This window comes from Zootoca vivipara, chromosome 11 (assembly GCF_965207765.1).
Source record: "Zootoca vivipara chromosome 11, rZooViv2.hap1.1, whole genome shotgun sequence".
NCBI lineage: Eukaryota > Metazoa > Chordata > Lepidosauria > Squamata > Lacertidae > Zootoca > Zootoca vivipara.
Window position 1 is genome coordinate 34779094 of NC_142594.1, and position 24669 is coordinate 34803762.

Sequence of the window (24669 nt, forward strand, 5' to 3'; positions counted from 1 at the left end):
AATAATAAAAGTGAGATTCAGACTTTTGGAAGAGGTTGGTGGGGAATAGGCATTTATTTTTATTTATTCAACCTCTACCCCAACCTCCAGCAATTTGCTTGGTGGCTTACAAGGGGTAGAAGTTTCCAAACCACAATTTAAAATTAAATACAAATACAGTGGTACCTCGGTTTACAAACACCTCGGGTTACGAACTTTCGGTTTACGAACAATCCTAACCCGGAAGTAAGTAACCCGAGGTTTCCGAGGTTTCAGAGACAGCGAGAGAAAGGAGGCTGCCCCGAACGCCGACAACAGCCCCTTGCAACCGGTCCGGCAGAAGAAGCAGATGGGTAGCAAGCACCGCACCGCGCCTCAGCGCCCTCGCCTCCCACCATGGCCGCGCCGCCGGTGACCCTCGACCGTCATCTCAGAGCGGGAGAAGAGACGGCGCCGCGGTGAGGAAGGCGGGAAAGCCCGAGCCTGCTCGGCAGGGAGGTAGCGCTTTCCCCGCTCATGGGGAAAAGGAAGGGGTTTGAGCCAGGCGCTGTGCAGGGCAGGCGCATGCTAGGGGTTCTTCTTCCTCAGGCGCTGGCAGCGAGGCTCCCTCTCTCGTCGCCTGAGGAGGAGGAGGGGGAAGCCGCCACGACGACGGAGGCGACACTTGCCGGCTGAGGGAGTTTGTGAGAAGCCGACAGAGCCGCCCTTCGCAATGGTGAGAGCGGCGGAGAAGCGAAGGGACGGGGATTGGGGGGTTCCGCTGCCTCCGGGGCTCCTGACCGTGTCCATCTCTTCTCTCTCCCAGCAGCCTGGCTCCAATCCCAGCGCCACCAAAAAATAAAAGTTAATTTAAGTTAAAAGACAGTAAAAATTGTGTTAAATTGCTGCTTTAGGGGGTGTTTTTCAGCGTCTGGAACGGATTAATCCACTTTCCATTACTTTCAATGGGAAAGTTTGCTTCGGTTTATGAACGCTTCGGTTTATGAACAGACTTCCGGAACCAATTGTGTTCATAAACCGAGGTACCACTGTACATTTTTTTAAAAATGCATGAAAAAATGTATTAGTAGTACTTTAGTTCACTGCCTACTGCATTATTAAGACCTATTTCAGCAGTGCTTTCATGGTCATTGTTAACATGGTTTGCTTTAGCCTGATATGTTTTATGTTGATTATATTTTTTGTTTTTTTAAAAAACCCTTCAATTGTAAATGTTCATTATACAATATAATTTACATTGCAAATATTGATCTATATGTTAAAATAACATTGATGTAAAATAGGGTACAAAGTAGCTTTTAAAATTTAATACAATTTCTTAAACAAATAAGTGGATTTTAAAAAAAAAAAAAAGACGACCAACCTCTTATTCTTCCTTCTAAAAAAGTGACTCTGCCTGCTCTCCATTCATAGAATAATTATTTGAGCCTATAAATACATGCCTGGCGTGCTCTGGTCCATGGGGCACGAAGAATCGGACACAACTAAACGACTAAACAACAACAACAACAACAAATACATACTATTTATTCCTTGTCTTGAAAATTTCTAGTTCTTCCTTCATATATGGAGTTACTGATCTCCAGCCTCTGATAACTCTAAATCTCTCTCTTTAAATGTAGCTGCTAACTTAACAATATTTAGTTGTTCCCAGAGTTTCCCCAAAAAGATGTACCTGGTATTTTCCGAGAGCTTCCCTAGGATTTGCATACAAGATCCTGACCAGCTGTTATAATATATAGGAGTAAAGTTTTATGGTATAGGATCATTCCAATTAAGGGTGGGTTTATAGATCAAGGAAACTCAATCAATTTCGGGGGGGGGGGGGGGAAGCCATCCCATAGATTAACGTTTCCACAAATTTTCTAAAAGAGGGTAGAAGTGGCAAATGAGGCATGGTGGACCAACAGTGGCTGGGATGCTACCAATGAGAAAGCTCTATCCCTTATCAGTGCTACAGGGAGTTCCAATAAGAGCTCTCAAAAGGCTCTTAAAATGAAGGAGGTCACCTCCCGGCAGCGCCGTGGTTTAAACCTCATGCGGTCATGACCCCTGGCTGCCTGATTGGTCAGCCGGGGGGGGGGGGAGCACGGGCGTGACGCAGCCAGGAGTCTCGGTGATGTGGGAGGCATCCCTCTACCTCCAATCTGGGCCACTGGGGGTCCCAGATGCCAGTCTGCAACACCGCCCCCCCCCCGGGAAGTGGAGCAGACCTCTCAAAAGGTTCACAATCTTAAAACACGATGTTATGGCAGGGGTGGAGATTCCATTTCAGCCCAAGGGCTTCCTTCTGAGGGCCAGTAGTTAGCAGGGTCAGAGACAAAAGCAGGTAGATTTACATCTAATGTTTGCTTTGGAGGCAGGCTAGTTGGATGCACACACACAAACCCTCTCCACCCTCCATCCAGACAAGCTGCTATCCTGGTGACAACCAGCAACCCTCTCTCCCAGACCCGCATTTAAAGAAAAAACGCTATGCGTTGACCATAATATGTAGTTTGGCCCTTCATATATTTGGCCCAGAATTTTGACCAGGGACTTGGCAGCTGGTTCTAGAAAGACAAGAAGCACCACTTGACCGTACGGCAGCCCTCTCACAAAATGAACCACAGCCACTGGCCTTGCAATCTAAGGAATCGGTAGACAAGTTCATTTGTGCTTAGGAAAGAAATAAAATACTTAGGAATAGAAATGCACTTACTCGTCAGCTTGTTGTGACTGAGGACCAGCTGTGTGATATGGGACAGAGTGACTGTAAATGAATAGAGACAATAAAAGAATAAACAGGGCAAAATTGCATTGGGGAAGAAGAAGAGAGACATACTTCAACAGGAATGCATCTGAATGGTAGAAATAGATACCCACATACCTTCCTAGCAAGGTATAGCCTAACAGGTTACAAAAGATGGCCCTTTGGACTAGAGATTACATTAAAAAAGAATTAGACTGGCAACTCGACAAAATTATTACGAAGGGGAAGATTACCACATTGTCACAATTCATATCCTACAGGAAACTTATTCTCTTGGTAACTGACAATTTCTTTGTGATTAATTGCTGTAACTAAACATAGCATAATGACAGACAGCTTTGAGAGTTAAGGGGGGGGAAATGTCACTGAAGATATTTGACAGCAAAACCCTTAAAGGAAGGACTGTGCTAAACTATGTCACCAGATCCACAAGATGGCATCCTAGCTTCATTTTCAATGCTTTAGAAAGTAGCAGATGATTTCAGAAGATTCCTTATGCTGCCATCGTAAGACTCGCAAAAACAGAGAAGACAGGAAAAAATAGAAAGTTGACATTATTACAGATCTTGAAAGGGGTTTGAAGTTTATGCCAACTTGTCATAATTTGAAAATAACTTCCTTTACCTAGGGAGCTGAAAATATTACCTAGTAATTTATGTACAGGGCCAGTGAAGAATGGCTAAGTTTAACTTACAGACATTCTAAGAGTGCTAGCCAATGCATATTTCTTCAGGCATGCAAATCCCAGTGAGCTCAGTAGGACTTAAACTCAAGTAAGTGTGCACAGGATTGCAGGCAAGCAGCACGATCCTAACCATGTCTACTTAGAAGTAAGCCCTAGTGAATTCATGATTACTCCTAGATAAGTGAGGTTAGGATTGTGGCCTAAATGACTTATATGCATTCACTTTTTACAGTGTTTGGGTACACTGTACATGAAGCATACAACATACACTAGTATCCTTGTACCAAGCCATTATTATTTATTACACCTAAAAGAAAAAAGATGGTGACAAATAACATACCAGAAGCATTTCCAGCACAAGGGACTATGGAAAGAAGGAAGCTGTGCAAGAGAATGGCTTCAATCTCCATTAATTTCAGTCAAGGCTTGTACACATTGCATTATCCACATGCCGTTAATATGCTATCACATTCAAGAAGGTAGCTTACAACATGAAAATGAGTTTAAAGAAAGATAAGGCTTAAATGCCAAGACAATGTTGTACCCACACTGTGATTCTGTACCCACACTTGTGATTCTCAGCAACTGGTTTTCAGGGGTTGTACCAAAAGCAGCGGTAGAACATAACCATTGTGCACCCAATGGGACTTACTTCCAAGTAGACATGTATAGGATTGCAGTCAGATACTTCCGCCCTTTTAATTTCCAAGGGAGAAATGACACTTTATACAACACACTTTTACTCGCCAAACACCCGCCTTCCTGAGGACAAATACATTTTGCCAGGGGTCCACAAATGTTTGGTTTGGCTTTGTAGTCAAGACTTCTATTTTCGGTTGCCACCAATTTCATTCTCAAACCTCTTGCGTGCAGAGAATTTGAGCAAAAGACAGGGTCTTCTCTCATTTGTGTGAGATACTGAGGAAATAAGGAACAGTAGGTGCTTCTCCCAATGCTTGAGGAGAACAATACCGTACAAGGCGGTATTGTTTTGCTGACACTGATTTCTTAACCTGCTTGAGAACTGCAGTGGAAATTCATGTGGTGCCAGTTAACATGCTCACCAGAGGGCAAGGGGCACTTGTCCCTGACTGTACACCCTGTGGACGGTTGTACACTCCTGATGTATGTTCAGGTACACGGCTTTCTTTTTTCTTTTTTAAAGAAACCCTCTTTTGGCATATAGATGGGACCTTTCCAATGACAAATGTTCATTTTCTCCTGGCCGAAAGAGTTAACGCTTTCCCCATGTGGCCTAGACATTAGCAAGTACTACTGCCTAATTAACCAAATGCCACAATGGGAGCTGAAGTGTGGCATCTGCCTAATAAGCTGCCTAGCTACAAACCAATAAATAACTTAAATATCTTTGACATTATTAAGCAATATGATAATTTCTGATGGGATAATTTAATGTTTCAGACAAAGGGAACTCTTGAGACAGGTGTTGCTACTTATCTAATGTCACATCGTGAAAAAGAAACCTGTTACAGCATATCTGAATTATTTACGAGATGATTAGCATAGACTGAGCACCCGCCTGTCTCCGAAGATTCAGGGGAGAGGTCGCTAAGGCACAAAAGAGAGACTTCCGTTGCTCCAGATTTCTTTACTGCCAGCAAAACCATTACTAATTTATGTTCACTTCAGAGAACATATCATACAAGAAGATTAAAGAAAGGTCTCAGCCGATATGATCTTTTTTTACAGTCTTTTTAATCCATGGCGCCAGAAGAAGAGTTTTCCAAAATATGAAGTTATTTGCATCCAGAAATTGACACGCTCTTGCCCTCAGAACAACCCTTTACAGTTTGTGCAAAAGCTCTTTTAAATAAACCTCAGCTTCTTACTTCCTGATGATCTTCCAGTGGTTGCTTCAGAAACTAGCAAGAGATAAGCTAGTGGGTGTTCAACTCATGAAAAACGAGAAGCTTGAAGCTGAGGATTCTGTAATTTAATTTATCCTCCAATCCTTCAGATGTCACAATTTTGTAAAGTCACCTAAATGCTCTCACTGTATTTATTTTCTTACATTTCTGTCCCATTGAGCCTAAGTTGGCGTCTATGTACCACCAAGGCATTAACCAGACACAGATTGGCTTAGCTTCAGAAATGTTGGGGTTTCAAATGCCAGTTTAGACCATAACCATATATTGGGTATCTATAGACCCTTGAGCTATTTTCCTAAGTGACATTAATAATACATTTTTGTTCTACGATTTTTCTTAATAACCCTCCCCCCCCACTGTGAATATAATTAATGCTGGATGTAACATGGGAAATAACAGTTCTAAATGTCTATACAAGTCCATGGAGTATTATTGGGTTTGAACAGTATGGCAGAAATGTGAACCAGCGTTTCACCACTGCTCTAGGGCATACAGAGTATTTATCTGGACAAACTTATGTGTGAATCAGACCTCCACACATTACATTTAATGTACAGCTGCCCCTTTTCAGGAAATCTTCAGATGATAACACCTCAAAAGCATTTCAGGGCTCTGATTTCAGTTTTGTCACCTGAGGGGACTTCCGAAATGTCTTTCTTTCCAAAGATATATGGCAGGCATCCCCAAACTTTGGCCCTCCAGATGGTTTGGACTACAATTCCCATCTTCCCCGACCACTGGTCCTGTTAGCTAGGGATCATGGGAGTTGTAGGCCAAAACATCTGGAGGGCCGCAGTTTGGGGGTGCCTGATATATGGTGATATATGGCTCTTACAGTAATGTGCCCTTCAGCATTTTCTGTGGTTGTGACGTGTGTTCAGACCCAAGAATATAGAAGCAACCTTATGCTTGGAAGTGCAAGAAAGCCATGATGGGGGCAAGCAGGGAGAAGAGAAATACTTACACAAGCCAGATATGTCCAACATGCTAGAGATCCCTCGATCACACATGTCCACCTCCAATATGTTCTTCTCCCTACTCTCCTCCACAATTTTTTTCAGTGATTTGGACATGGTTAAGCTGGAACCAGAACAGAGAGACATAGTAGAACAGGAATGAATGACAGATATGGGAAAGTGACATAAGACAGTAGCATTCTAACTACATAGAGTGGCCTTCCCCAACCTGGTGCTGTCCATATGTTGTTGGGACAGCAACGCTCAACCACAGGCACAGGCAACCTTGGCTCTCCAGATGTTTTGGAACTACAACTCCCATGATCCCTGACCACTGGCCCTGTTAGCTAGGGATCATGGGAGTTGTAGTTTCAAAACATCTGGAGAGCCATGTTTGCCTATGCCTGCTCAACCAGGCAAAGTGTACTGTTTAAACCAACAGTCAAGTCCATAAGCTATGTACAGCTTATATCAAGGTGGAAATTGTTTTTAAAACTTACATGCCAACTATTTATCAAAAGAAAATCCTGCCAGCTAATAAAAAAGAGACAATAGCAACACACAACCATGCATAGTTCAATGGAATCATAAATCAAACTATTTGCATAAAAACTCAGACCAGACAGTGACAAAGCAGCTGTCAGAACTCAAAAACATCAGAACACCAGCAAGAGGAAATATCCCGTCAAAAATATTCAGTAAACAACCATGTCTTCATTAGCTGTCTAAAAGTGGGAAGGCCTGGCACTTGGTGCCAGGATGGGTGTCACTACAGAAGAAGTTCTACTGGTGGTCACTGTCAAGGGTGCCTCATCCTGTTGAGGCATAAGAGCCTGGGGGACCAAGTCAATGGCTCATCTAGGCCAGCATCCTGTTCTCAAAGGGGCCACCCAGAAAATGATAAGTGCAGGCAGATAGGCTCATACAGCAGGTGGCAGTCTTCAACCTATGCAGGTCCCAAGCCATTTAGGGTTTTAAAGATGAACACCACCACCTTGAGTTGAGCTCAGAAACTAACTGGCAGCTAACACAGATCACACAAAACTAGTGGGGTAGATTAAAAATGCCCTACACCCACCAGCATCCTAGCTACCTCAACGATAGTCCTTCCTATCATTTCTCTGCCACTGACAGGTGGAACAGTCACAGGGAAAAAGGCTCTCATAAAACCTTGAATGACTGGGCTCAGAAGAAAGAACTTCTGGCAATTGTCTCTTAACTCTGCAAAGAACGAGGCAGTCAGTTTGCTCGCACATTAAGCTGGAAAGAGGCACAAGCCGTCTCCATATATGCACAAGTATTTGCTTAGGGAAGTGTACACTCAGCGATGTGCACAGCTTAGCTACCATGTGTGCAGGGGCAGACTCTGGTAATACGGTGCCCTGAGGCAAGGACAAAAATTTGGCACTTTCCTAAATATTGGATTTTCACAGCAATTCCTTTTGGTCCAGTTACTTTTTGTTAACGGATCTTGTTAGCAGGTACCCATCTAAACATAGGTATTATCACTGCTTTTTTCTAAAAAAAATGTTTAGGGGTACTCTCTTTTTGACTCTAGAAACTAATCACCATTTTATACTTGAAATCGGGGGAAATAAATGCAGCAAATGGACAAAAGTACAAAGATTAAAAAAATGTTTAGGGGTATGCATCCCCCTAGAAAAAAGCACTGGGTATTATTATTACTACTACTACTACTACTACTACTTGTACCGCCCTAAACCCAGCGCTGGCATGCACAGCTGCAATCATGACACACTTCCACGCAAATCACCGCACAAAAGTACACAACTCAACTATTCGTGTACTCCAGGCACAGGCAACCTTGGCTCTCCAGATGTTTTGGAACTATAACTCCCATGATCCCTGACCACTGGCCCTGTTAGCTAGGAATCATAGGCATAGCTGCCAAGTTATCCCTTTTTTTAAGGGATTTTCCATTATGCTGAATAGGCTTCCTCGCAAGAAAAGGGAAAACCTGGCAGGTAGGATCATAGGAGCTGTAGTTCCAAAACATCTGGAGAGCCAAGGTTGTCTATACCTCGTGTACTCCTTGGGTGTTATCACCTTTCAGAGCAGAGATGGGTAACCCATCACCCTTGAGCACTGGCCATGCTGGCTGGGATCTGGGCCACAGATCCCCACCCCCCTTTAAGAACCAAGAACCTCCGGGTTCTTATTTTTGCTTTCCATGGCACTCTCTGCAGAAACGCAGGAAGCTTCACTCGCGGGCTGCTGCCCGTCCACCGGAGCCTCGACCCCGCTTTGCAGAAGGGGAAAGAGTGACGGCGGCCTCGGGAGGGGGAGAAGGGGCGAGTCCTTCCTGGGTCCAGGAGGCTGTCAGTTCACACGACCAGCAGCGGCCAGGGAAAGGAAGGGGGCCAGGGGCTCCAACTCGCCGCCCAAGTCCGAAAGCCGGGCAGGCCCCGCCGGAGCTCTCAGGTTTCGGGAGCGACGCAACAACTCACCGACGGGACGGGACCGGGGCGCTGCTGGCTGCTCAATTCAGGCCGGACGGGCTCCCCGCTTCATGGCACACGCCCTGCTCTGAGGCGCCGCCTCCGCCCCGCCCCGCCCCTCCCCTCCCGGGGCGAGTGCCTCCCTTCTTAGTGCGCAGGCGCCCGGCGGGGAGGGCGAGGGAAGCCCCGCGCGCGCCGCTCCAAGTAAGGCGAAGCGCTCCGGGGAGCAGCGGCTCCGCCCGGCGCTCGGAATGCACAGCCGGCGGCTGCCCAACCCGAGAAGCAGCTCCGCCTTAGCCCAGCCGCCATTGGATGGGAGGACCCAGGAGCGAGCCAATAGGCAGCGGGCTCGAGGCTATGGAGCAGCGCGGGCGGTGGCATTGGAGGAAGTAGTTGGGATCTTTCGCGGGAGGCGTCCGGAGTGTGTTCTTCCTCCCCCCCTTTTGGGGGGGTTTGGGCAGCCGGATGCCAAAGCGCATCCTTTGCGCCGAGACCTTTTATGCTTGGAATTTGCGGGGAGGAAGAACGCGCAGGCCAATAGGGGGTGGAAAGAGGAATCAAAGGAAAACACTTAAGGCGGAACAAAATAATAAAAAAAAATTCCTTCCAGCAGCATCTGAGAGACCAACTAAGTTTGTCATTGGTATGAGCTTTCGTGTGCATGCACACTTCTTCAGATATCTCTAAGGTGCTGCTGGAAGGAATTTTTAAATTTTGTTTCGACTACGTCAGACCAACACGGCTACCTACCTGTAACTTAAGGCGGAGCTCTAGAAATGAAGGACACGGGAAGATCCCAGCCGCATCAGAGGAGAAGGTCCATCTGACCTGACATCCTGTTCTCGCAATGGCCAAGCAGGTGCCCGTGGGGCGCAGGTCGTGCAGGCAGGACGTGGGCGCAGCAGAGCGCCCCCCCCACTTTTGCCCCCCCCCCCTCAGCAACTGGTATTAAGAGGCGTCCAGCCACAGCGGGCGCTGCGACTGTCCAGGGGTTTGGCTTCACCCCCCCCCAAAGGCACACTCTCCCGTTGTCTCCCGAGACAAACGGATGCCAACAATTGCCTCCAGCTTTGGAGGTAATGCATGGTCATTGCGACTACTGGCCACTGATAGCCTTAACCTCCACAGATTTAATCTCCCTTTAAAACTGCCCAAGTTGGTGGTCATCAGCACATCTTCATCTCCCCCACTCCTGAAAATGCCTTAAGGCTTAGCACCCAATATTGAAAGCTTTCCTCCCAGGAGAGTTGCTCCATTTTGGGTGCCCTTTTCTGAATCTTTTCCAACTCCACCATTTCCCTTTTGAGATGTGGCAACAAGAACGTTAAACAGTATCCCAAGTGATCACGCCATAGATTTGTGTAATGGCATTATGGTACTGGCAGTTTTATTTTTAGTCTCTTCTGCCATGATTAATTTAGGCCAGTGATGAAATAAATCAGCAAATGTCTCACTTGCAGCAGTCTGTATGGACATCATCGAAGCAAAAGGAAACAAGTCAACTCCACAATGACGACTTACAATCATGGTTATGCTGTCGTGAGAGAGGAACGTAGGTTTACTTATATTCACCGTTCCTATAGACACCCTCAAACCATCAACCTAACAAGTGGGGACATAGCATAAGCATAATCAGCATGACAGATGCTTAATTAAAATGGCACTATCACTTAGTAAAAAAAAAGGTAAACGAGGCTACTGATGCCCAGCTGGTGACATTTGAACCATTTCTAGTTTCCGTCCCAATTCCAACACATGTATCCCAATGTGTTTTAAGATCCCATTGCAGGGCCATCTTACTTGGCACAAAATGCCCCTTGCATTTTGGAATGGGCAGCTCATCCCCACAAATGACTTTACTCAGCAAGCTTTACTGCCTAGGGTCAAAAACCACATTTGAGAGGTATGTGCACCACTTCCACTCAATTTATCTAGTTATTAAATGTATTAATCGCCTTTCTGTTAAAACCCACTCAAGGCCATTTACAGGCTTTGGTCAGGTTCCAATGAGTGTAAGTGCAACTTGTTTCCATGTGCCGAAAGGAGTGTTTGCTTGTGTTCCTCAACATGGGAAACCGCTTTTGAAACTGGGGGGACATTTCAGAGCTTTTAAAAATTGATACACATGGGACTTTGCTGTTCAAAGTGTGTGTGAGTTGGGGGGGGGGTTAAAATAAATCCCACGGTACATGTTGAAGCCCTCGGATGCACCTAAAGTAATGTATTGGATCCTAGCCAATAAAGTTAAATAACTCAGATACTAAAACCCCAGCATCAATGAAATCAGAAGACAGTAACACAGCACAGAAGCCACCATCATTTAAAGAGAGAAGCGGCTTTTAATATTGTGCTACTGCCTTTTTAGAGTCATAGAATCCTAGTGTTGCAAGGGACCTTGAAAGTCACCTACTTCAGCCTTGGGTCCCCAGTGTTGTTGGACATCGGCTAAGCTGGTTGTGGGGTGATGGAGCCTGTAGACCAGCAATATTTAGGAACCCAAGGTGGTTGCACAATTATTATTATTATTATTATTATTATTATTATTATTATTATTTTGTATTTGATCTGAATTACTGTGGTTATAGATATAATCAACTATTATTATTTTGGAAAGTGTGTAAATGTCCCAAATGAGTGATATGAATTTTAGACAAATTCACGTGTCTTAGAACTGAGCATGATTTTCTGTATCCAACAGGAACGCTAGTTGATGTCTTCCACTCCACCAATAGTTTTAGTTCAAGAGGTGTTTTTTCCCCCCAATGCTCCACTCTTACCATTGTCTATATAGAAGAGTGATTTTGGAGAATAGTTTGCTTAGGGGCACTCAGCTCTCATTTGGTGTCATTTTCAGTGTTGTGTGCCCAGTAGCAAACAGATATTCTTACAAGCAATCACAAAGAGCTCAAAATCATTTGAATTTTAAAAATACATAACAACTGCATTGACCAAAATAATTTTATTGTATTTATGGAGACAATTATATTCTTTGAAGTCTCTTCAATACAGAGAAGTGCTGAATAAATGTGTATTTTTCCCCCACAGAAGCATTATTTCAGCTGTTCCAAGTTAGCCTAAATCCTGACGGTAGATTTACATACTCTGAATGGAATTTTATGAACACTTCATGTGATGCAGCTGTAAATGGAGCAATGTTGGTGTCCTGAGAAGAAAAGGGGGAATAAAAAATAATAATACTGATTACAGAATCTTTTCACAGAAAGCACATTCCTATAAGAATGCTACACAGGATGATTCCAGGCTGTCTTTATTTTGCACAGAGGATTAAATCACATACCAGCAAATTCAGATTGCGCAGTTAAAAGTTTATTTGGAATTCCTCCCCTGCTAAAGTGGACTTTTTGCAATAAGGAAAGTGATGAGGAAACATGCTTGGAAGTGTGAGATAACAATTGCTTGATGGAACCTAATATAACTTCCCCCAAACAAATCAGAATGAATGCTCAATAAATAGCTGACACCGTCTAACCGCCTCACAAACTTTGTGGAACAAATCAAGATGACTGTTCAACAAACAAGTTGTCTGGAACCAACCCTGGTTTAAGACATCCTTTTTATTGTGAATTTGTGATGATATTGGGGTTATTGTACACGATGCTGCTTTCAATACTGTTTGCAGATGCAAAAGTTTTGGGCTAGACATACTGCTTACTTTCCAATCAATGCAGATCCCTAGACTTCCAGCGGAAACGTCCCTGTAACTTTTTATACTGCAAATGTTCTAATTTATTTTTGTTTTGTTTTGCTTTTGTTGCACTATAATGCAAGAGTGCCCTGGTCCCAGATGGCAACAGCATTGGAAAAGCATCACAAAACAACTAATGAAGCAGAATGAGGTGTGGATGTTTGACGAAACGTATCTTAGGTTGTGTCAAGCATTGCTTACAGGGGCTGTGTACACACCCATATCTTTAAAGCACATTTTCCCCACTCAAGAATCCCGAGAACTGTAGCTTCCTTAGAGTGCTGGGAAGTGTAGTTCTGTGAGGGAGAAACTACAGTTCCCAGGATTGTATGTGATTTAAAATGTGATTTAAAAGTATGGTGTGTACATACAGAGCAGGGTGCATTTCCATTGCTTCTGGTGGTGGCAGGGTATTCTGAGCAGCCTGTGGATGAAGATCTTAAGGGTCAGCCAGGCTTGCGTGCGAGCAGCTAACCCTTCCTAGTACTCAGGTCCCAAGCCACGTAGGGCTTTTAAAGGCTATCAGTTTGAATAAACACTCTGAATTCTTCCTAGAAACAAATTGACAGCCAGAGGGGTTCGTTTAAAAGTGACAAGATGTGTTCCCTACAACGGCTGTGTTTTGTAACAACTGCAATATGACTGAACTGTCTTCAAAGGCAGCCCAACACAGAGTATAGTATAGTCCAGTTAAGATTTCACCAGGCTGTGTATAACTGAGCTGCCTGCAGGTGAGGAATCTCATAATTTTATGCAACACTGCTTTGTCTGCATTGCAACATGAAAGGGGTGAGAGTTTGTGAACCGAGATATTAGTAAATCTCATTTTGGGCACGCACAGAGGAAGGAACTAAAATAGAAGGAACACTTTAGCACAAACTCCACTAGATGTCACTACAGTCTCTTTTGGAATAACTCGCAACAGAGCTGGAGCCCATCACCGGGAAACATCACATAGTACAAAATTAAAACATACCAATCCACAGTACGGTCCCATAGATGCATGGCTACTGTCCGGTCCATTATAGAGTTTCAGATAGTTGCTACTACAGTCACCAGGATCATCAATGCTGATGAAAGCAAAATTGACGGTAACAGCCCTTCCTTGGGGGGCTTTAATCGTCCACTCGCAGTCTGTCTGATTCTGATAAGAAGCTGGGTAGCCAGGGCTGGCAAATGAACCAGTCTCACCATATAAAGTACCACCACATCCTACAAACAGAATGTTTGTTAGTGCTAAATATTTTTGTTGTACTGTGCATTTTGTGACGGGGCAACATTCTCAGCAATAGACATAATGGAGGAAGTATCAATGGTTATTGCTGCATCATGGTATGACTTTTCTTCAACTAACTTCATTGGGCTTAAACTGGATGAGGAAGATCGCATGAGCGTTCTCCCCCCCCCCCTTAAATCCCAACTGGCCTAAATTTATAGGAATACAACTGCAAAACAAAACACAATGTACCAGTTTTTAGGTTATGTCTTGTCATTGCTCGTGAATTCCCAGGCAGCAGCCATGGCCAGGAGCACGTTTTACCAGCTTAGGCTTGTTGGCCAGTTACAAACCTTTTGGACAAGGAGGCCCACCTGGCCATTGTAATGTATGGAACGTCCAGATTGGGTTGTTGTAATACACTGTACAGGTGATTCACCTTTGAAGTTTATCTGGCAATTTCAACTAGTTCAAAGCATTATCAATATTTAATCTCAGGAGTTGGGTGAAAGGAGCATATAATGGGATTGTTAAAGTAGCTGCTCTGGCTCCAAATTTGTTTGCAAGCACAATTCAAAGCGATGGTTTAAACCAGGCATAGGCAACCTTGGCTCTCCAGATGTTTTGGAACTACAACTCCCATGATCCTTGACCTCTGGCCCTGTTAGCTAGGGATCGTCGGAGTTGTAGTTCCAAAACATCTGGAGAGCCAAGGTTGCCTATGCCTGGTTTAAACCTTCAAATTTTATAAAGCCTGATGTCATGAACTGGCAGGACACCAAGGAAGGAGAAGTGGATCCCAGCGAGGAGTGTAGCCACAACTGGATGAGGCCTCTTCTGCTGATGTATGGCAGGGATGGGGAACATCTGTGGTTCTCCAGGTGTTGCTGGACTCCAGCTCCCATCAGTCCCAGCCAGAATGGCCAATAGTCAGGGTTGGTGTGAGTTGTATGCCAACACATTGAAAAGTTTCCCCATCCCTTCCATACATCAACAGACGAAGCCTTATTCTGAGATTGCTCACTGATACAAGTTGGATTTGTGGGGATGAGGAGCAGCGAGTGGTTCCCTTTCCTTGAAACTATTTCTGCAGCAAAGGCTCCCAAACCAGTCCAGTCCTTCCATTCAGGAATGGTCAAAGGTTTCTTATTTCAGCACATATTTATTTAGAAGGTGAACCTGACACAGTTCTAGATGACTGGCAATCCATGTTTCATAGTCTACTCAGTGGGTGTCATTATAATCTCTTAAATAAATGTAGTTTAAATTAAGTCTTAACGTTTTAAAAAATAATTTGTAAGCTACCCTGAGAGCCTTGAAAGTCCAAATAGCAGGATATAAGTGGAAACAAACAAACAAATATAGAATGAAAACCATTGCTTGTACCCGTTGGTGATGAAGTCCAAGTGATTTCATATCCTTCACTGGAAGCTAGGATGTCGCTTTTGAAACGGAGATACACAGCATGATTTTTGGCAAATACAGGATTGGGTAGGGTGTTTCCACAATACTTGCCAAGCAGTGGAGAGTTTGCATCACTACCATTTCTGACCTTTAGAAGAATATACAAAGCCATTGTTAATGAAATGTTATCAGTGATGAATAACTAAAATCTTTGCAACTGATACAGGTAACTTGATGGAAACAGCCTCTGTCATGACACTAACAGGTATCTTTCATCTTCTTCTTTTTTTAAAAAAAGGGTGATTCCTACAAGTGGTTTGTCACAATGCTGACCTTATGATCAGCATGGTATCTGAGTCAGACCCAGCACATAGTAACAGAGGCAGAATTGTCACATGCAATACAGTAGCAGAGTCCTCTTGGAAGTTTTTACAGGAGTTACCGTAGGAGGGATGCTACGTGGCCCATTCTGGTCTATCGTCTAACCTAGCATTAAACTAGCTGCTACTTGAAAAGGAAATCGCAGACATAGGAGATAATCTGGATCAGGTTCCTGGTTTAAGCAGGCCATGTGAAGCAGATAATTGTCATACCTCTAAGAAATCACGGCATCCACTGTGTGGTAGGTTAAAGGAATTGAAAAAGAGAGAGATGGTGTGATTTAGTGGGGACCGCAGAATAATAGTACAATCCAAGTTGTGAGGGTAAGGATCAGGCCAGCCCGGGCTTTTCAGATAGCCAAATGATTGGTTGTATTCTCTGTTGCAGCCTAGCAGGAGACAAATATATAAATATAAATATCGTTACTACATTTTACAATATCTTCACACCTTTAGATTTTCACTCTGCATGCTAATAATTTTTGGTGCCTACAAGAAGCAGGGCAAAAGCTTTACCTGAAGCCAGGTAAGAGAAGCTAAGTCCATTATTAACCTCATAGGCTTCTGATCTGAAAATTACAACAGCAGTCCGCCCATAAGAATAAAACACAGGAATCACAAGATTTTCGGGGCCGCAGAATCGGTGGACATGATCAGCATGTTCTGGATTGCCCTGAAATGTAATAAGCAAGAAGTCAAATCTGGGGGGGGGGGGAGGGAAAAAAGAGCATATGGAAAGGAAGGAGACTTTCCTAACAGATTGTGACATATTGTGGCCAGTGACATTTTGCACAGCTATTGCAAGATATAGTACCATGTGGACACAGGCATCTGTTTGCCAGTGCTTGTGACATTCTTGGCATATATATATGCACATAAGTTCCATTCATGCAATTAGCATCAGGTCTTGTTTGGCCTTCAGTATCAGACAATGCAGAGATTTGGGCAAGGGGGATTGAAAGCAGGGAAATCTCATGGAACTTTGACACCCAGGCTGGGGACCCCCACCTTCACCCTTAGCACACAACGATCCTAGCGGCAGGCCTGGCTGACTTACCAGTGGTGAGTCTTGGAACTCTAGATAATTTTGAGAGCAGTCCTGGCTGGACTGGAGGTGGAATTCCTGCACCACTATTTTCACATGTTGCTCAGGAGGAGCATCAATAGTCCACCTGCAGTACGTAAAGGGAGGATATGCTTCTGGAAAGTAGGGCGATGTCGCCCTTTGGCTAGTAGAAGTTGCATTATACACACCTCCACACAGTCCTGTTAAAAACAACAGCAACACGGATTAGTCTTGCTTGTTGGTTTATAGGCACTCTTTCATGGAAGAACAAGGCTATCAGTAGCTACTAGGGATGGTGGTTCCTAGCTGCGTCCGAGGCAGGATACCTCTGAATACCAGTAGCTTCAATTCTCATAAGGGGAGGGTGGTGTTGCGCTCCAGTCCTGCTTGCAAGTTTCTATTAGGAATCTGACTGGCCCCTGTGGGAACTGCTTAAGGGGCTTATTTTGCAATAAAATGGCATATTAATTTAGTTAAATGAATAAACACAGAACAAGGACACTGGACTAGACGGGCTATTGCACTGATCCAGCAAGGATCCTTTTATTTACTTCGACTCAGAATCATAAGCTGTTGACCTAAAGCGATATTTATTTGAAAGCAACAAGACACTGAGGTACAAATGTTCAATGTCAAGAGATAAAATGTGCAGATTCAAAATAGTTCAATTATATCATGATGGGGTTTTAAATATTTTATTTCTATGACATTGGAGTTGTTTTGCTCTTTCAAATACTTGGAGCAATGTGCAAGTTCATGTTTTCTAAATTAGTGGTCTAACAGTCCTAACCAAGCCCCACCTTCTAACCCCTCTGATCTCCCCAAATCCTCTCCACCCAGACAGATACATTTCAGTCATCATCTCTTCCATCAAGTCTTATCTTCTCGAGGAAGCTGGATTCTCTCTACAATCGGTTTCCTAATCTGATAACACTGAGCTATATAAATGCTGGTTTTTAAAGTTTTGAAATCCTCCCTGGAGTTGTGCAAGACAAAGGAATGGCTTATTTCACGGGATCTTCTGGGAAGAAAATGAAAATTATACTCACTGTCCACAGTAGTGTAGGTAACATTGAAACCTGCTCTTTCTACATACATGTCAGTGACAAACTTAATGGTCAAGAAGTTGTCAGTAGAAAGAAAAGGAGCTGGAACTCCGGAGCCACAAAACTTGCCAACAACTGTAGCATTTTCATTACTACCATCAAACAGCTAAAAGACAAAACAGAAACATGACTTCTATGTGGCATGATATGTGTGTGAGCTTAACAGTTAAAAGCTACGGGAATGATTGGTGGAAGGAGTTCAAGTGTTCAGTTTGGTGACTGATGTCTCACAGGGTGTCTTACAAATGCAAGAACTACTGCAATTGATTGCTTAGCTGGTTAGAGTGTGGTGCTGATAACATGAAGGTCACAGGTTCGATCTGCATATGGGGCAGCTGCATATTCCTGCATCACAGGAATGTTATTGAACTAGATGATCGTAGACCACAATTCTAGGATTCTATGAATTATTATTGAATCAAATCAAAATAATGGTCCTGTTAAGATGTAACCTTTTATCCAGATGCTCTGTCCTTGCATCACCCCTTCCCTCTTCTCTTTTTGGTGCACTGCAATTGAATAATCATTCAGTAAACTAACCATAGTTTCCTGTTACAGTCAAGGCAGGAAACCATGGGTACAAGGTTTGGTACAAAGCAGGATTGGAGCCCAGAGTTTTGTGTTTGTTTAGGAGGCTATACCTTGTAACCATTATTGCACAGTTTGGACATAATGGGAAATTATGGTTATGTAGCCCAGGAAGCCTTCAATCATAGCATGCCAAGGTGGGAGGAGAAATGGAGCAGAATGAGAATCAAGCAGTCAGAGAAAGACTCATGCTTAAGAAACCAAGATATGCAAGTCCAAATGGAATCAATTTCTCTTTTTGATTTCATGTAAAGAAGGAAGTCATTTCCAACTAAACATTTAGTGCATGTTCAGTATCTTATTGAACTTGAATTAACCTATTCTTTTCTTTTTCTTTGAGAACCTTGAGGACAGGACCGTTTAGAGTCATATAAAACTATTATATTTCCTTTACCCCTGCGGTCAGGTGGACGTTGAATGAAAAGAAATAAGGGAACAAAAGTTATTTTGTAGCCTATGGTCAAAACACAGCAAAGAGAGTGCCTTGCACTTCTTGATTAGCACACACTGATCTTACTTGGACATAGTCATAGTGGCAGTTTTGAACAGACGTTTCTGCTTCCAGTTGAAAAGTGTTAAAGGTGAGATTGATCAGCTTGTTTATGGGGGCAGTTATAACCCACACACACTCAAGATCTTTGTCATATTTGCCATCCATGTCGGAGTCTGGTGAGCCAAAGCTGTAACTTGAATTTGTCAGATAACCACCGCAACCTTGCTGAGGTCCTGTTAAAAAGAGAAATCTGTCATGTACTGCATGTACTTTATAGCAGTATTTTAAAGGATGTTCTGTATTTTTTGGTCATATTTAGTATCTCTTTTCCTATTCCTGTCTTGATGCTTATTGTCAACTATGGGCTTTTGGGGGCTGAATTGCATCATTTTATGCTTTGCACAGCTTTTTTGTTTTTGTTTTGTTAAACTAAGCCCTTTTCACACAATATGTTCAATATGTGGCCAGCAGAATCTCACACGCTGTCATTGCTTCCAGACTCCATAGACAAACGATTCATTCGATTCACTGAACGCGAGAAGATTGAAGCAAAATTTCCCTTAAACTCCTCCCTCATTATATTCAATGTAATGTGTGAAAGTGGGGGTGGATATGTCAGGAGACGCCTCCAATGCTACCAACAGGACTGATTATTTGATAAGAAGGGATGCATCCCCTCCGACCATGTAGTCAGAAGCAAAAAATGCCCCAGCTGCATAATGAAAGAGAACAGCTTACTGCACTTTCCAGGAGAGTCCCAAACCGAGAGGAAGCAGGTAAGAAGGGATAGCTATGGCGAGAGGGGAGCCAGAAAGGTAGAGGAGAGAGAAGGAAAGCAGGAGATTGGACGTACAGTATATATTTATTTCACATTTATATGCCACTTGATTGTAAAAAAAAACCTCATAGCGGTTTATAAAAAGACAGAGGGAGGGTGGAAGAAAGAGGGACAAATGGGGGAGCAGTGTGAAGTAGGGGGGATAACTGGTGGGGAGCTTTGCCCCAGAGGGCAAGGGACAGAAGTAGCAGGAGTTGGTAAGGAAAGTGTGCAGACCAGGCAAAAACTTCTAGTGGCATATTTAAGGGAGTCGAGAAGGGAGTCTATCAGACAGGGGGTGCTAAAGGAAAGCCGTGGGAGTGCAACAAAGAGTAGTTGCCTTGATAAATAAAGCACACAAACTGAAGGGTTCAGTGATTGCTCGTTGATGATAAAAGAATACTTAAAAAGTAAGTAAAAGCAACATACATCTTATCATGTCACAGGTTTTTTTTAAAACAGTAGGTGGAGCTGTGTCCTTGTCTTCAGCCCATAAGGACTAATATTCCTAGATTCTATTAAAGTCGTTGAGATGTTAAAAAAAGAAGCACTTACATTTGTATGCAAACACCTAATTGCTTAGTCAATAGAGCATGAGACTCTTGATCTCAGGGCCATGGGTTCGATCCCCATGTTGGGCAAAAGATTTTTATATTATTATTATTATTATTATTATTATTATTATTATTATTATTATTATTATTATTATTTTACACCCCACCCATCTGGCTTTCCTGCATTGTAGGGGGTTGGACTAGATGACCCTCTTGGTCCCTTCCATTTCTACGATTCCACGATTCTATGTGGCCAGCTGATCAGAAATTCTGAGTGCATGAAATCTGCATGAGTATCAGGTGCTTATAATGATCAGATCAAAATAGGTATATTTTTTTGCTTGGCTGCATTTTTTTTAAAAAAAACAACCCCCTCCAACATTATGCAAAAGAATACTTCATCATAATGAACTTGGGATGCTGATAAACCAAAGTTAAAAAGATCTGCTGAGATTGGATGCAATGGCTGACATGCCTTAATAAACCAATTGAGGAAACTGTTTTGTTATTTATTTACATACTCTTTTTCTCCTATGATGAAACTCAACTTGGCAAAGAGCCCAGGCAAACTCTCATCACCCAAGTACTGGCCAGACTTGTTGGGCTTCAACAAGATTCCTCCATCATGTGTCTTCCAACCATGGTTCTGATGACATTTCCCTGTGTAACATATGTCTAAGAATCAAAGAATCTCTTTAGTCAAGCCGTAGGCTTGGACACACAAATGTACATGTGGAGGGATCACGCTATATAGCTGGGCATCCTGGAAAATTTCACAGCAAGAGCTGCATGGGGCCTTCCTAGAGAGCATGGGATTAAGTCACAGCTGCTGCAATGCCATTCCCCTAGGGATGCATGGATCGGTCCATTTCTTGATTGCATCCACTTCATATCTGTGTGTTTTGCATTAGTCGGTTCTGCCCCATTTCTGCATTAATTTGAAGCTTTTTTTAAAAAAAAAAAGTGTGAAAATTTGCATTTATTTTTTCCATATCAGAATCTGTATTTAAATATGTATTGCATCACAAAACAAACATTTAAATGCACATTTGAGATCAATGTGTGCATTTCAGTCTAAAATGCATTTTGGTACTTTTAAAATTTGAGAATAGTATCAGACAACTTGGGAGAACTATGGCCAGGCGGTGCAAATTCAGTTGGGCTTGCTTAAAAATGTGGAGTGAACAAAATTATGCTACATCCCTAAAACGCCCCTGCTCCCAGATGCTTTTTCATTATACACACCTGGAGGACCAACAAGCTCCTCCCACCCCCACTTTGGTTGATTCGGATAAAGGCCTTACTGTGGATTTTGACATTTTATAAAATAGGATAATTGAAAGAGTGCATAGAGCTCCTTCTGAGCCCCAGTCCGTGGAAACTGGAGCAGCAATATTACCTTGTGTCTTTTGCACATAATTTTTCTGCTAATGTAACCCATTGCAAAAATGTGCCTTTCTTGTGAAAATCTCTCACTGCTGACTTGGATGGAAGGAGGTTTGAAGCCAAATATTGAGCAGTATGATTTTGGCTTAAATGTAGTGCTTGTATGCTGTGACAGCAGTATTAGTGCAACAATATTTCTGGCTCAAATGAGATAATTGCAAAAGAAGAAGAAGAAGAAGAAGAAGAAGAAGAAGAAGAAGAAGAAGAAGAAGAAGAAGAAGAAGAAGAAGAAGAAGAAGAAGAAGAAGAAGAAGAAGCAGCAGCGAAATTGATAGAATTACAGACAAAACATTGGTTGGAATGGCACCAGCAATCATGAAGGGAAGAAATATGAGAGAGTCACAACTAAGGCAGAGGTTTTCTCTCCATTCAAAGCATGAATGATATTCAATCCATTCAGCTCCACTGGAGATAACTGTAAATACTTGCACTTAATTATAAACAGATCTCTGGTACGGAACTAAGCCAACATGTTGAGCCATATGTAGAATATCACTTCTCAACAGCTCATTCTTTGTTACATTATCTTTGCCCCTCATCACCGCAGCATTAAAAAGGTGCCAGAATAACACAACAAAACCCAGAATGAAAAACAGCCAAACTAAAAAAAAACAGAGGTAGAGAAATCAGACAAAGCTGAATCCTGGGTAGCCCAATTAACTGAGACCTCCAACCAACTAGTGAAATTCAGCCTGTATACTTGGGCTATGTACTTGTTTAGGCTGATTCCCAAGCCAAATTGAGAGGGATCTGGGCATTGGCTGGGCAGCCCAGAGCAATTTGGCCCTGTCAGAGGGTGGGGTGTCAGGTAGGGAGGGAAGGGGTGACTAAAAGAAAGGACTACTGGGCAGTTGCATCTTCAAAAGAGAAGGTAGGGGTGGGTGAGTGTGCTTGGCAGGGGGTTGGACTGGATGGCCCTTGTGGTCTCTTCCAACTCTATGATTCTATGATTCTATGATTCTAATTTCTCCCCACTCCCTGAAGCAACACCACACAGGATTAAATCTTCCTGCTTACTATGAATAAGCAGGAAGTTTTCATCCTGTGCAGTGCTGGTTACTACTGATTTGCAATGTTCCCTTCCAAGTGTCAGACACCAGGCTGAGGAGTACTGCTCTGATGAGGAATGGTGGGAGCCTCCCCCTCCTGCTGCCCCTGACCAGGACCAGGATCCTGAAGCTGCCCAGGAGCAGTGGAGCAGTATAGAGTTGGAAAAGCGGTTTGCAGAGGGGCATAGTTTTGAAGACAAAAATTGGGAAGAACTGGGGGAGGGGGTTTGAGCAGCAAAGTGAGCAAGACCAGGAAGAGAGAGAGAGCTAACAGATTCTCTCTTTCTGGAAAGCATTCAGCCTATCTGTCCAAGGTCATGTAGAGCAGATAAGGTGGCTACACAAAACACAAGGTAGGTTGCAAGATCAGGTTGCAAGATGGAAGTGACTATGGGGGAAGTGGGTGGAAACCTTAATTGGGAACACCTTCCTTCCAAGAATGGATGCTTTGTTCTTTTGCTGTGATCATTAAAGACTCTTTAAATGGTAAGGGACTCATTTCGCTTTCTCCTGCTTATCTACGGCCAAAAGGGGGCCGGGGGGGGGCAAGTCCCAGGAGCCTGACACCAAGTCACTGCTTTCACACACTTTCCCCTTCTTCAGTTTGGATTTTCACAGACCTTATCTTTTTCAGTGTATGCCTGGTAAGAGAAAATCTGGATTGAAGGAGGGGAATGTATGGGAGCGCAGTGATCTGGAGGAGAATTCATATGGACAATGGATAATAAATGGAGGTACAGAATCTTACCATCCACATTAAATGAGAGTATTGATGAGACCCTACTGATGCAGTATGCCTAATAAAAAGAAGTTGTTTTGATTAAATCACATGATGCTGTTTCTCCTCCTCATTTTTTTCTAATTAATTCCTATAGCTTCTTTTCATGTCAACAAACTGCTCATCAGTAATAATAATAATAATAATAATAATAATCCAGAAAAGATGAAGTAGAGATAACCTTATTTTGGATGGCATCTGTGCAGAAATCGTAAGTAACCATTGATGAAAAGGGGCAGGATTTTGAAGGAAGGAAATCAGGAATGTTTAGATTGCTCCAAATGAGTTTACCATTTGTGTTCACCTCCTTCCAAGATTTAATTAGGGCTACCCACAACATTAAGCAGAACACAGTAATCACATTAGCCAGTCTCACTTCACTAACACAGCCAGGGTGGTGTACACTTGATAAACATTAATGAAGAATTGCGTTTCACATTTGCCCTGTGGATGCTGCACCTCTTGGCCTTTCTGTTCTGGCAGATGAGATGGAGCTCCTTTCACAAGATTAATTTCCCATGAGCTTTCTGGCTTTACTTGATTTAGATCTGCCTTCATCACCAAAGTGCCCTGCTGATGTTCAGGACTGCCACACCCATCAGCCACAGCCAATGCAGTTCTGCTGGTTGGAGCTGACAGGCATTGTAGTTTGACACATCTGGAGGGCACAAGGTTGGTGAAGCTTGGTCTAGATTTAAGCAGAGTTCTTTAACCTACCTTTGAGGGAGGGAGAGGAGAATCCAGAATCCAACCTTCCTCCAAGAGGAAGCAGCACTTTAATTTCACAATGACCTTGTATTATATAGAAGGTGGCACTCCAGATATACTCCTTATCCCTATATTACTTTTAGATGGTATCAAATGAAAAACAGCTGCCAGCTGCGGTGTGTGCATGTGTACAATGGCTGAGTGTTAAGGATATTTCTGCTACGTCACAAAAGCTTTATGACAAAGTGACAAAAAGTTAAGGGAGTTACTCCCGCCCGCCCACCCACCCACCCCACCCCACCCCGCAAAATCCCAATGAATTACCAAAAGAAGAACAGGTAGGTAGCTATTTTCAGCCTATCACTGATCTATTCAACGGTCATAGGAAGGCTGAATTAAAGTCTGTATGATTAACATTAGGAAGAACCAATTATAACATTTTTATAGCATGAAGCTTGAAATGAGGTGGACACATGCTGAGTTTCTCAAGTGGGCTTGACCATTCCTGTTGGGGGTACCACTCTGAGTGCTTCTCCATGCAACAAAAATATTCCCTGCAAGGTAGAGAAACCTGCACATTAAGAAGAAATGTTCTGGCCCAATCCACTCTTGTGTGTGTTTGTGTGATTTACCCTCAT

General features: G+C 43.2%; 2 protein-coding genes across 2 annotated transcripts in view; both read right to left on the minus strand.

Annotated features, from left to right (window-relative positions):
* RSU1 (Ras suppressor protein 1) overlaps nt 1–8829 on the minus strand; it is a 66253-nt gene extending 57424 nt beyond the window's left edge. Inside the window, exons 1-3 of the mRNA XM_035129135.3 lie at nt 8730–8829; nt 6270–6385; nt 2681–2731 (exon numbers count right to left, since the gene is read on the minus strand). Of these exons, the coding sequence (XP_034985026.1) occupies nt 2681–2731; nt 6270–6378 (160 nt within the window). The 5' untranslated portion in view covers nt 6379–6385; nt 8730–8829. The remainder of the gene's footprint in view (nt 1–2680; nt 2732–6269; nt 6386–8729) is intronic.
* A 2393-nt stretch (nt 8830–11222) lies between these two features.
* The window catches only part of CUBN (cubilin), a 139921-nt gene continuing 126474 nt past the window's right edge, over nt 11223–24669 (minus strand). The window contains exons 60-67 of the mRNA XM_035129760.3: nt 18704–18912; nt 17542–17704; nt 16484–16692; nt 15943–16099; nt 15640–15815; nt 15029–15194; nt 13403–13638; nt 11223–11883 (exon numbers count right to left, since the gene is read on the minus strand). Coding sequence (XP_034985651.3) covers nt 11776–11883; nt 13403–13638; nt 15029–15194; nt 15640–15815; nt 15943–16099; nt 16484–16692; nt 17542–17704; nt 18704–18912 — 1424 coding nt within the window. The 3' untranslated portion in view covers nt 11223–11775. The remainder of the gene's footprint in view (nt 11884–13402; nt 13639–15028; nt 15195–15639; nt 15816–15942; nt 16100–16483; nt 16693–17541; nt 17705–18703; nt 18913–24669) is intronic.